Source organism: Drosophila mauritiana, chromosome 3L (genome assembly GCF_004382145.1).
Source record: "Drosophila mauritiana strain mau12 chromosome 3L, ASM438214v1, whole genome shotgun sequence".
NCBI classification, from domain to species: Eukaryota; Metazoa; Arthropoda; class Insecta; order Diptera; family Drosophilidae; genus Drosophila; species Drosophila mauritiana.
In genome coordinates, this window is record NC_046669.1 from 8,511,384 (window position 1) to 8,523,914 (window position 12,531).

Here is a 12,531-nt window from a genome sequence, read left to right on the forward strand (position 1 = left end):
AGCTAGCCAGCAATTATCTAAGCCTGCCATTGTTTGGGCCTGACTTTGACTAATTTGCAAAAAAGCCACTAAGGAGCTTCGAATAGCCCCATTCCCTGCCTGTCATCTGTCATCCAGTTGGAAGTTGGATGCTGAATGCTGCTGGATGTTGGGAGTCGGGTAGCTGGAAATCGGTGGAGCCGCAAGGATACGTAAATCTTGACAAGCGGCGGCAATAAATTCTAATGAGCAAATCGCAAAAGGAAGTTCTTCTAGCTGCTGCTCCCCATCCCAGGATGTTGTCGTCGGTACCAGATTTATGTGGCAGGCAGTTGCTGATCTGGAAAACCGGAGGAGGACCAGTGGCAGCTGTAAATGCCATTTGTCCAATTAGTCAGCGAACAGAACTTTGCTCGCTCGCTGCTCCCCTGCAAGTTGTTAAATTTAGCGCATTACAATAGATTCATAAATTTTCGCCGCACCGATCACTAATCTCCAGTGCCGTCGTCGCTGTTTTCGATGACATCAGACATCAGGCCAGCGAGCCAAACAGATTGAGAGCCAACAATATTAAAAATATAAATAATCATTGGATGGCCAATAAAAGCTATTGCTGGTCAGGGTATTTTAATTGTTAGGTCACCCAAAATAAATTTTAAGCCTAACCTTGAATCTGATTACTAAATAAGGTGTTTAAAAATGTTAACTTTTCAACATTTTGATACAATATTTAATAACCAATTATTAGAAATTTATTACTAGAGCTTAGGGTATAAATCACTCGACCATCTTAAGACAAATAAGCTTATTTCACTTTGTTTTGATTTCAATTTGAATGTTATTCTTTTTGCCAATTATTTTTAAGCTTTACCTTTGCTTCGGTCACCTCACTACAAAAAAGTACATATATTCTATTCTCGTAGAATTAGATAGGCATATCGGGAGTTCTACCAATCAAGTGAAGCCAAACAAAGGCCGATAAAAGTATTAAAAAGGCTGACTGAAGTGAAATCAATTTGAAATGTTTTTGCGGTTCAGCAAGTAATTGTTACACAAAAAAACTAATTTAATTAATTATATTAATCGTTGTATTGAGGGCATTGCGTCATTTACATGTGTCATTCACACGACCGGACAATATTCAAATTCAAAGTCAATCAAATTAGTTAGGTCAGCTTATCCGCTTGAATGAGCCAGGAAATTTTCCATTATCCATTGCATAGTTTACTCACGTCGGCCAAATATTTGAGCCACGTTGACACTTACGCATCTCTGGCTATTTGCAAAAATAATTCGCACAAGACGTCCACTTCTCTTTGAAGTTTTTAAGTTCAATTAGCAGAGCCGTCCATCAGATTTTGCGGTCAGATGAGGGTCAATCAACTTTGATTGATGTGAAAGCAAGAGTGTTAGTCACCTGAATCAGCACACAAAAACAAGGTCAGGCATTTATGGATCTTTGTGGTATTATTTTTATATTGTTAGCGACCCCGGATAGTATGATACATATTACTCGACTATCGGGTTTTAAATAGTTATTTTGATTACCTTTGGCAGACATAGATAATCAAAAATATATCATGCAGTCATTACTGATTATAAATTGCCATCATTATTATATATACGTTTCTCATGTCTATACCGCCAGTTCCAATTAAAATTCCACTTTAATTCAACTCCCCTTATGGTTGTAGAAAATGTGATAAAATATTGAAAATTAATTTGGAATTTGTCATATCCATCAATAACTTTTTTCAACAACATTTAACCGCGTGCCAATAGTTTCAAAATATTTATATATTTGCCTAACCAAATGCGATATCTGCTGGATTTTGTTTAGCTCTTTTACATTTTCTCCTCGTCGAATTTTATGCTCGCCGCCTTAACTGTGTCAATAGCCACATTTATGTGTTTGCCAAAAATCCAAAAATCACTTTGATTAAAAAATCTTGTCATGCTTCAGTCAAAGAAAATAATCAAAAAAGCCACCGATAGAAAATTTGCATAGAGTTGTGAATGAATGACTGAATGAATGTAAGGGTGTAAAAGACGAGGCGAAATATAAATAAATCATAAAAGCGAGCCGGAATGGATTTAGTTTTTGGCCAATGTTTGCTTTGATTTTAATTGCCCGCTGGCTTATATAAAGTGGCGTTTATAAATACCGACTAAGCACACATAACTTGAATGTGAATTTCCAGCTTGGGCAAACAATGACGGCCCAACTTGGTCTAGAAAGTTTTTCCCTGCCTAAATGCTGAATCAACATGCGGAAGTTTGACCGAAGGCAAAATTCGCTCGGGAAGTCGAGAGCTCTCTTTTTGATAAGAAATCGTGACTCGCTAGACAGCCTGGCACTTTAAGAAATATTTTGTATTTTAAGTGGGTGAGGCGGCGAGTCATTTACCTAGGAAATCTTGAATTGGGTTTGTCGTCATGGCTCGTGTTTACTCAATGAAATTCAATCATGAATTAATCACAAAACTGATGAAGTTGAGGTGTTTATAGAAAAGTTATTTAATAGTTCCAGGAAAAGTCAATGACCAATATGCGGTCAATACTTTAATTTAGCAAATGTTCTTTGTTCCAAGAAATCCCTCAGGACATGCGAAGCGTTTTCTGTTGGGGGGTGTGTCCTGACAAGAAGCCAAACAAAAGAAACTGACCAAACCCTAAACCAAACTTACTTTTTTTTTTGCTTAGACCAGGGCGTGTCCAAAGGGGCGTATGTGTAATCTTGCACCCGGATGACGGACAGTATTTGTCATCTTTATTTTCCCGTCGTTTTGTTTATTTTTTTTCCACACATTAAGTAAGCGACTGCGACACAGATAATTCCATGTTGTCCGGTAATTGTTCTGTAAATGCAGAAATAATTACTTTCAACGCGCCAATAAAACATCTGCGACCGCCGTCAATCAGCGCATTTGAGCGCACGCAGCAGGAGCTTGATCAATCAGCGGCTGGAAAACGGAAAACTGAAATCCCAAGTCCGATGTCTGATGTCTGGAAACCGAAAGCAGAGAAAAGTAGGTGACCAGCCGGCGACGACGCGTCATCTTGGTCTTGGCCACCAATCAACTGGCGTCCTCAATGTGCGCCTAAACGAAATCGTCTGCGGACTTTCAATGTAGCGTCCGTCATTGTACACTGAGAAAAATAGACATACCTATCCAAATTTTATGCTTAATACGTTGAAAGTGATTGCTAAGCTTAAAGTTTAGATATTGCTTTCTGCTTTAATTCAAACTGGTGTTCTGCTTATAACACAAAACTGTTGTTATATATTTATATAACAGCTTTAAGAAATATCAAGTAATTGATTTCAATAAAAATGAGATATGCAGTATGATTTCTCTGCGTGTCTCAAAACGTTCTACGCTGCAGCAGCGCATCAACCTCCATCTCCAACCACAGCTGAGGCCCAAAGCCAAACTCAAACCACATCGCCATCTCCATCAGCTTCTTTCTCTTTGGCTTGAGCCGAGACCATAAACAACTTTTACTGCGTAGTGCGGTAGTGGCGAGATCGGAGTTGCCATTTACTTTTAGCCAGACTTTAATTATAATTGTCGGCGAAACTAAGCTTCTCTTTTTGTCCCATTCCCCTTGCAGATCGACGATGCAGCCATTCAGGTGTACAAGGATGGCGACTACGGAGCCTACTTGGATCTGGAGTCATCGCTGGCCGAGCAGGCCGAGGAAATCGAGGGAGTCAACGTCAGGTGAGTGTGGTGCTAAGCTAACGATATTGGGTGGAATGTCCCATCCCCCTTCCCCCCACACCAACATTTGGCTCAAAGCGATGGCTAATGAGCTTGGACAGAAAAGAATTGTCAGCCCACATGAGGGGCACACCTGGTGCACTTCACCCACTCGCAAACATTTGTCAGGGGATTTCACTTTTGCAACTTTAGGTGGTGCAGTCGCTGCTGCATTTTACCTTAAACTCATTTTTGTTTTTTTCGGGAACGATGGGATGCTGCTAAAAAGGAAACAAGAATGAAATCTGATATATATTTAACATTAGAGAAAATCTAAATATTATTAAATGTAATCAAGTTGGATTTAGAGCTCCTTGCGATCTCTAGTGGCCGACTTAAATCGAACCACTTTGGGTAACTTCGATCCAGTCGAACCCCTCTGGGTTATTGGGGCAACCGATCGTGGGTGGCACTGTCAGCCTTTCACCGAAATGCAACATATTACACATACGCCATGTGGACCGCCTGGACCGCAATAGCGATCGGCATCGCGATCGGAATCGCCATCTCCGCTCTCGCTAATAAAGTTATTTGGCCGGGCCATAAAAAACTGTCGCTATCTGTGGCACAGGAAACCGAGTTGGCTATCTGCCTACCTGGCTGGTTTACCTGCTTAGTTGCCTGCCACTCTGCCACTCTGTCGCTCTGACCGGCACTCAGTGGATTGTTTGAAGACATTTGCATGCCACGACATTACTACGTGCAACTTGTTGCCTTGCCGCACTCTGCAGTTAATTTGCATTTAATCCGCGCACAGCCGCAGAAAAAGAAGCCCAGAGACAAACAAAATGAATAAAAAATACAAAAGCGCTCGCCACGTCTCTTTTGAGTTGTCGTTGTCGCAGCTCTGCAGTGGTTATATTTACATTTTTTTTGCTCTTTTTTCATAACTGGCATGCATGTTATTTATGCACAAGTACATCTAAGTAACCCTCAAACGAATGATGTTATTAGGATCTAAATGCAGTTTGGGTAGATTATTTTGTAGATTATAGAAAATTGGTAGACAATTATTTTATTATTAATCTTTTTGAGGTATCTTTCAGTCGATTCTGGGTTTCCCTTACTCACTTCTTGGCTTTTCTTTATTTTTCGCGGCCAGTCTGGGGATCGTGATGTCATGGCATAGACAGGCGCTAGAGCAGCTCCACAAAACTCACAAAACTTGGGGCACAAAGAAAAATGATGTACGCGGCGGGGCACAAGTGTCAAAGCAAGAGCATTAGCCTTAAAAAATATGTTGGCAACATAGATGGTCATATCCGTACCAGGTTCACAGTCAATGTTCTGGAGTTGCTTAACCCTCGACTGCGGCTCGGGAATGGATGGTTTTCTGGTCTATTTCTGACTTTCACTTCTGCACCGCATCCGCATCCATGATCATCATCAGTCATCAGTGGGGCGGAGTAGCCATCTAAGCCGTATCTGCAGTCTTTGAAATTATAACGTAAATGTCGCCGCGTCTGCGCAAATTGCCGCCACTTTGCGGCGCAAACTCGTCCCCACTCTATTTGCGAGTGGTGTGGCGCCACAGTCAGTGGAGTGTTTTCCTTCTAGCCATGGCCAGAATGGGAACTTGGCTCAGTCCGATGGCCACTAATCATGCTTATCGCATTAGTCATGGCAGCGCGAGCTCGCATGCAAATCATGCGCTTCAATTCGCATCAAAATTCCGCGGAAGGTGCCCGTCAATCTGCAGAAAGGGAGAGACGCGTTACCAACAAACACACAGGTGTGTCTTGGACACTTGGACACCAGCGGCTCAGACACTCAGATACTCACCTTTGTCTATATGGCATTCTATATGAGAAGTACGAGTATATGAGCCCGGTGTCGGTCCGTCGGACTGCCTGCTTCCCCATAGTCCATTTTCAATTATCTGCGTCGTTTGTTATTACTTTTATTATGACCAGCTGGGACCGGGGTGAGACGTCGTGGGCACCAGCGGGTAATCAATGTTCTTAACTGGTCAATGAACCGGGTTTCGACTCCATGGGCAGGAGTCGGGGCTCGAGGTGCTAGCTCCCCATTGTGCGCCCTAATCTTTGTGTTTTGGCACTTCACATGGTGAAAAGTGGTTCATAGTGTGGCGTTTATTAACTTGCATTTTACTCTGTAACAATCAAGTTTCTGGAATGGAGAGAATAGATGGATGGTGTATCGTAGATTATTAGATTCTTAAGACTTATTTTTTAAAGTCGACATTCAAACTAATATAATAAATCTATTTGCAATCCACAGCCGCAAGAATTCGCTGGTGGTGCGAACGCAGTTAAATGTGCGCGTGCATGCCATAATTGGTAAGTGAATCAATTGCTTATTGCCCATACGCCCCGTGTAACCAACTGGCTTTGATCTTGCAGAGAAACTGCTCTCCGCACAGGGCAGTGACCTGCGGCGTGCTCTCTTCTCGCTGAAGCAGGTGTTCCAGGAGGATAAGGATCTGGTGCACGCCTTCGTGGCCCTCGGCGGCCTCAATTGCTTGGTGCGCGTGGGCAATTGTGCGGATCAAAACTATCAGAATTACATTCTGCGGGCCCTCGGTCAGGTGAGTCTATCATACTTGGCAATCCACCGATGGGAACATTGGCTAATTATGTCATTGGACGCGGCGGCAGGTCATGCTCTATGTGGACGGAATGAACGGCGTGATGAAGCATGAGCCGACGATGCAGTGGCTCTACTCGCTGATTGCCTCCAATTACCGATCCGTGGTGAAGACCGCCCTCAAGTTGTTGCTGGTCTTCGTGGAGTACGCCGAGTCCAACTGCTATGTACTGGTCAGTGCCATTCACGCAGTGGACGCTTCCCAGGGAACACTGCCGTGGTCAAATATAATGAGGTAAGCCAGTCAGATTCACATATATACTCCGATTGGAGATGAGCAAAAATTAAGCATATATCTATTTCATTTTCAGACTGCTTAAGGACTATGACAATGCTGATGCCGAGCTGGTGATCTATGCCACTTCGCTGATTAACAAAACCCTGGCGGGTCTGAATGATCAGGACAGCTTCTACGACGAAAGCGATCTTCTAGAGCAGCAGGGCATGGAGACTGTGATCCAGCGTTATATGTCCAAGCCGGGCACTGATTTGGATCTGCTCGATCAGTTGCAACTGTATGAGGCGGTGCTCAAGTGAGTAAAAAACGTAATTCTATTAATATACCGTATGTAACAATTTTATTATTTAGATTTGAGGATGGTGAGTCGGATGGACAGCGTTTGCCGCAGAACTCAATGCGAAAAACGCAACGCTATCGTCCGGGAACCAATACGACTGAAAGACGCAAGTCGCGTCGCCATAGCACAGATAATAGTCCCGCATCACTCACAAAGGTCCTGCCCACCACTGTCCTCCGGATGACACCTACACAAGCTACGGTGGATGAGGATAGTTCTGGCTCCACCAACTCAACGGAATTTAGCGGCGGTCTCTTTAATGAGAAGAAACGTATGAGATGGCATTACAATGGCGTTCCAGTGGCTAGCATAACTAACCTCATTTAATCCCTTCCAGCTCGTGATGGTGCAGGCGTGACTCCAGGACTTCGAAGAAGACGAGAGCGGGCGGAGCGGCACAAGAGCTTTCTGAAGGAGCAACAGGAGGCGGCGGCCAATGGAATCTTTGCTGCTCTCGAGCAGAGGGAGGGACTGGGTAAGTTCTTGATCTAAGATCCTAATTTGTTTACACAAGCTGCTTTTGACTTGAGCGACTAACTAACTTGTGATTCTCTCTCCCACCGAAACGCTAATCACTGTGTGTATTATTGTCCCGCTGTTCACCCGCTGATCATGCTAACCACAACCAAACAAAAAACACCATACCATGCCAAAAACAGGCCAAATTGTAACCGCCATACCCGCCACCATTCAAACCGGCGACAGTCCGCCTCAGTCCTTGCAACATGAGGTGCCACCGTGCAACAACATCAGCGGCATTACCAACATTAGCAACAACAATATCAGCAACCTAAGCTGCAATGACACGCCGAACAACAGTCTGCTGGTGATGAGTCCTAGCAAGCAACTGCTCACTGGAAGCCACAGCATCTCCATTATTAACAACAGCTTCGACAAGGCGAGCAATAACAATCAGAGCGAGTTCCTGACCAAGAAGAACTTATTCCGGGAACGCAATTCAACTGTGATCAATGGTATTATGAAGAATATCCAGCAAACCGATAGTGCCTATAAGAAGTACGAGAACGAAGCGAACCGGCTGAACAACTACTACAGTCAGTCCCCGAAACATCAGATCCATCAGCCCATTCAGCCAACTCCGGAGGTCCTTTTGAGTCCCAAAAAAACGCTAAATGCCTCTGGGTTTGATTTCACGCCCGCTCCCCTCAGTTCCACCCCGGTTAAGTGTGATGTCCTGCCGGAACCGGAGCCATTGAGTCCGGCCAAGAAACCCGCTGCGGCAGCACCACCGCCTCCTCCACCGCCACCGCCGCCACCACCGCCACCTGGTTGGTGGCACGCCCCCATCTACAACAGCCCGCCAGCTCGAACCCTAACCAGTACTAACCCAGAGCTGCTGCCGCATCCTGTGGATCCTTCAGGTGGGTCTCAACCTAAACCTTAACTCCATTCCATTCACCTGTCTCTCACCTGTGTGTTGCATACTCGCGAGCGCCGCCAATACATCCACATTGCATTGCGCATCTGCCGCTGCATACTTTTGAGGGCTAAGATTTGATGAATGGGCTTAACCTTACGATTGTTATGTATCACAGATATGGAAAGCGAGGACAAGCAGCTGCTCCTCCAGCTGAAGCGGGACCACACGGTCAAGGATCTCACCCAGAAGCTGAGCAACCTGCCAATGAGTCCCACTCAGGATTCCGCGAATCGCGCCCTCGTCGGCGATATGTCCGGTCTGATTTCGAAAGCCAAAGAGGGTCTGGCCAAGAGCAAGAGCAAGGGAGAGATATCCAGGTAAGAAAAATAAAAGTGTTATGATAAAACCCACTAAAGTTTAGAGCTATACTTTCGAAGTTACCCAGTGGTGTTAGTCGTTTACTGTCTTTCTGGGAATCAAGCTTTTAAGATAGTTTAGGAAACTTTTTTATAGCTCTTCCATATCAAAATCAATTGATTGCCACTAACTTTCAATAAATTTTCACTCTACTAACCCCTTTAGATTAGAGAAAATGATAGATGTTTTACAAGCTAAGATTTACGAGAATATATGGCGCCACCAGTTGAAGATAAGAAATCCGGCTAAGCCATTAAAGATAAGCGGTGTCGTGCTTTCCGGTTATCTGATATAAGGTGTTTTAGGACCTTGGGTTCATAATCTGTGAACCAATAAAACAGAATTGGTAGAAGCTCCCTCGAAATAGACAATCACTTAGTTCACAGATGGTCAAGATTTATTGGTTGGTATCAGAGTGGGCCATAAACTGTAGCTTATCCGTAGATGGGGTTGTACTTCTCGTACAGGGCGACGTAGGCGGCCTTGGCATCATCGACGGACAGTCCCTTGCGGCTCAGCCAGGCATCGTACTTAGCAGCACCCTCGGCATCGGCGGGCTTCTCAATGTTGATGTCGCCCTCCTGGAACTGCTTGTACAGGCCGTAGAACTCCAGGTACACCTCCGTTGGGGGCTTCTTGCTGAAGGCCTTGGTCTTCTCGAGGATAGCGTTGAACTGTAAATGGCAAATGTGGTCAGAGAATTCTGTGTCCCGATCTTAACGATCCTCAACTTACATCGGCCATATTGCTTGAGTTATGCTTGACAAATGTGACTTGTCCCACTCCGTGCACCGTCTTTATACCTACCGAAAATCGGGGGTTCTAGTTAACAACGCTTATCTGTATATAGAAATCGATAACGGTTACCACTGCAAGCCGATAATGTGAGAGTCCATTGTGCAAATTTAATAGATTAGATTTATGTATCAGTTTCGTAAGAGTTCAGTTTTTTGCCCAGCCTGATCACACATCGTCATCGGCTTTCTCAAATCCCTAGAAAGTAGTTTGCCTCGCCCCCTCGTTGATTGATTTTCGATTACTTATCACATTTATGTACATACAAAGTCTGCTAGGCGTTAGTCTATCGAAGATAAGACTAATCAGACTAATCATTTATGGCCCCTATTTACACGGTAAAAGCTATAATTATGGTGACATAAACTTTTTCCTTTACAGATCTTCCAGTGTCGATCAGGATGTAAAGAAGTCTGAGCCCAAGAAGTCGGAAAATGAACTTCACTGGGAGGAACTGGTTAGGAATATGACAAGGCCCCTAAATCTTTGCGATCTGGACTTTACGGATCTGAGGGATGATGACGAGAAGGATGTGCTGGCCCCTCGAAGTTTGGGTGCAGGTATACCCCCGCCGCCTCCCCCGCTGGGTGGTGCCATTGCGCCACCGCCCATGATGCCTCCCAGCCTGGCACCTCCACCCATGTACGGATATGGCGGCAGTCTAACCAACAGTGTTAACTCGTTGAATGGTTCCATAAATGGGGAACTGGTCAATGGCAATAACACCATCAAAAAGAATAAGAAAACGGTGAGTTTCATCATTGTTTGATAGAAAGAATGGTAACTTACTTGTTGCCTTTGATAAACCCTAAGGTCAAGCTCTTCTGGAAGGAAGTGCGCGAGGACATGATACCGCAGGTGGTGGGCAAGACCATTTGGGATGAGCTGCCCGATGCCAACGTGGACACCCAGAAGCTCGAACATCTCTTTGAGTCCCGGGCCAAAGACTTGATGACCAAGGTTCGTATGCTCTAACCAAAAACACCTCTCCTCACATAACACCCAATTGGTCAAAGGTTCTCGAAATTCAATGGATCTACGATAATTGTGATTAAATTAGTCATAGGCTCTTCTTTAAGTGTGTGTTGCGTTAACAAAATGCGAATGATTTTTGTATTCTTCTTTCCCCTTCTATTTATGGATATATTGTATAATTCTTAATACCTAAATGTCGAACGGTCTGTTTGCGGATAAATCTACATAAATGTTGTGCTAAACTCAAACCAAAATGCAAATATTTCTCAAATATTCAAATGTTTTCCAATGTCTCTAGGAGGTGAGTGCCAATCAAAACGTTATTAAATTTGTTTGTCTTTTTGTCTCTCTATCTCTCTACAAACATATGTCGCACCATAACTCACGATCTGTTGCCCATTATGTTTTGTGTTTTGGTGTTGGTTAATATTACTTTTCTTATACACACTATCACACCCACGTACACTTAAAGAAACGATCTAGTTGCTAACAGTACAGAACAGCACAGAAACTCAACTCCAATTCCGCACTTTGCACCCTACACTCTCGTTTTCTCTTTGCACCACTGTGTTCTTATCTCTGACCGATCGCAGCCTGATCGAAAGGTATTAACCATATCCCGCTGACCTTGCAGAAACAACAAGAGCTGAACAAGAGCAAAGAGATCATCGTGCTTGATCACAAGCGCTCCAATGCCATCAACATTGCGATCACCAAGCTGCCTCCTCCGAGGGCCATTAAGACGGCCATCCTCAAGATGGATGCCACTGTGGTCACTCGGGAGGGAATCGACAAGCTACTCAATATGCTGCCCACCGATGAGGAGCGTGGCAAGATCCAGGAGGCCCAATTATCCAACCCAGAGTTGCCCCTGGGCAGCGCCGAGCAGTTCCTGTTGACCCTGGCCTCCATTTCGGAGCTGGAAGCTCGCCTGAAATTGTGGGCTTTCCGTCTGGACTTTGACAACAGTGAGGTAAGTTATAACGCTATAGATTAGAAAATATAATAATGTCTATTCTAACATGGCCATTATCTTTTTAAACTACAGAAAGAGATTGCGGAACCGCTGATGGACCTCAAGCAAGGCATTGAGATCCTGCGTCAGAATCGCACCTTCCGCAGCATCCTATCTACTCTGCTGTCTGTGGGCATCTTTTTGAATGGAGCTCCTGTCAAGGGATTCCAGATCGAGTATCTGGCAAAGGTTCCGGAAGTGAAGGACACGGTGCACAAGCACTCGCTGCTGCACCACCTCTGCCACATGGTCATGGAGTCGAGCAGTGATACCAGTGATCTGTACTCCGAGATCGGACCCATTACGCGAGCCTCCAAGGCGGACTTCACGGACTTGGCTCACAATCTCAATCAGTTGGAGGCGGAGTGCAAGGCATGCTGGGATCGTCTGAAACTAATTGCCAAACACGACTGTCCGCCACCGTTAAAGCAGAAGCTGGTGGATTTCCTGGCCGATTGTGCGGAGCGCATCATCATCCTGCAAATCGTCCATCGACGGGTGATGAATCGCTACCGGAAGTTCCTTTTATGGCTGGGAATGCCGCAGCACAGTGTGGCGGAATCGCGTCCCAACGAATTCTGCCGGACACTCTCCGAGTTCGCCCTGGAATACCGCACCACCCGGGAGCGGGTGCAGCAGCAGCTGGAGAAGAAGGCCAACCACCGGGAGCGGAATAAGACCCGTGGCAAACTGATCATCGATATGGCCAAGTTCAAGACCAAAGATGACGTGGCCGATGACGAGTTGAAGTGAGTTCATAAGTCTCAATTAATTAACCAATTCTTATCGGAAGACGTTTAATAATATTAACATGACACTTAGTATATACTTTGTTGTTTCAAACATATTTGATATGATAAATCAAACCACGGGGAAATCTTATCTCTGCTAGTATGACCTGAATTTTCTGATGAACACTTGATTTACAGCTAGGAGATTGTAGTTTCCTTATCGCGTGAAAGGGGGTATAGTTCTTTAACCTGAATCGTAAACGTATTTCATTTCGAGTATCTATATTAT

The 12,531-nt window shown here is 44.6% G+C and overlaps 2 protein-coding genes across 9 annotated transcripts in view; one reads left to right on the forward strand and one right to left on the reverse strand.

Moving 5' to 3' along the window:
* LOC117138994 (FH1/FH2 domain-containing protein 3) overlaps positions 1-12,531 on the forward strand; it is a 38,401-nt gene that overhangs the window by 24,366 nt on the left and 1,504 nt on the right. For 5 of the 8 annotated variants that reach the window (XR_004459345.1, XR_004459346.1, XM_033301066.1 and 2 more), the window contains 13 exons: positions 3,595-3,704; positions 5,985-6,043; positions 6,107-6,291; positions 6,362-6,585; positions 6,662-6,883; positions 6,940-7,199; positions 7,266-7,403; positions 7,588-8,310; positions 8,485-8,686; positions 9,903-10,269; positions 10,335-10,481; positions 11,131-11,469; positions 11,545-12,260. Coding sequence is in view for 6 of the 8 variants with exons in the window: in XM_033301066.1 (XP_033156957.1) it covers positions 3,595-3,704; positions 5,985-6,043; positions 6,107-6,291; positions 6,362-6,585; positions 6,662-6,883; positions 6,940-7,199; positions 7,266-7,403; positions 7,588-8,310; positions 8,485-8,686; positions 9,903-10,269; positions 10,335-10,481; positions 11,131-11,469; positions 11,545-12,260 (3,692 nt within the window). In the remaining 2 variants the exon portion in view is untranslated. Of the gene's footprint in view, positions 1-3,594; positions 3,705-5,984; positions 6,044-6,106; positions 6,292-6,361; positions 6,586-6,661; positions 6,884-6,939; positions 7,200-7,265; positions 7,404-7,587; positions 8,311-8,484; positions 8,687-9,902; positions 10,270-10,334; positions 10,483-11,128; positions 11,470-11,544; positions 12,261-12,531 lie in introns of all 8 variants that reach the window. The other 3 variants (XM_033301065.1, XM_033301068.1, XM_033301070.1) reach the window with 3 other exon arrangements.
* On the reverse strand, positions 9,102-9,519 carry LOC117138997 (acyl-CoA-binding protein). Its single transcript, XM_033301073.1, has 2 exons — positions 9,462-9,519; positions 9,102-9,400 (listed from the first exon to the last, which is right to left on the reverse strand). The coding sequence occupies exons 1-2, from the start codon at positions 9,468-9,470 to the stop codon at positions 9,161-9,163; spliced, it is 249 nt and encodes an 82-aa protein (XP_033156964.1). The 5' UTR covers positions 9,471-9,519; the 3' UTR covers positions 9,102-9,160.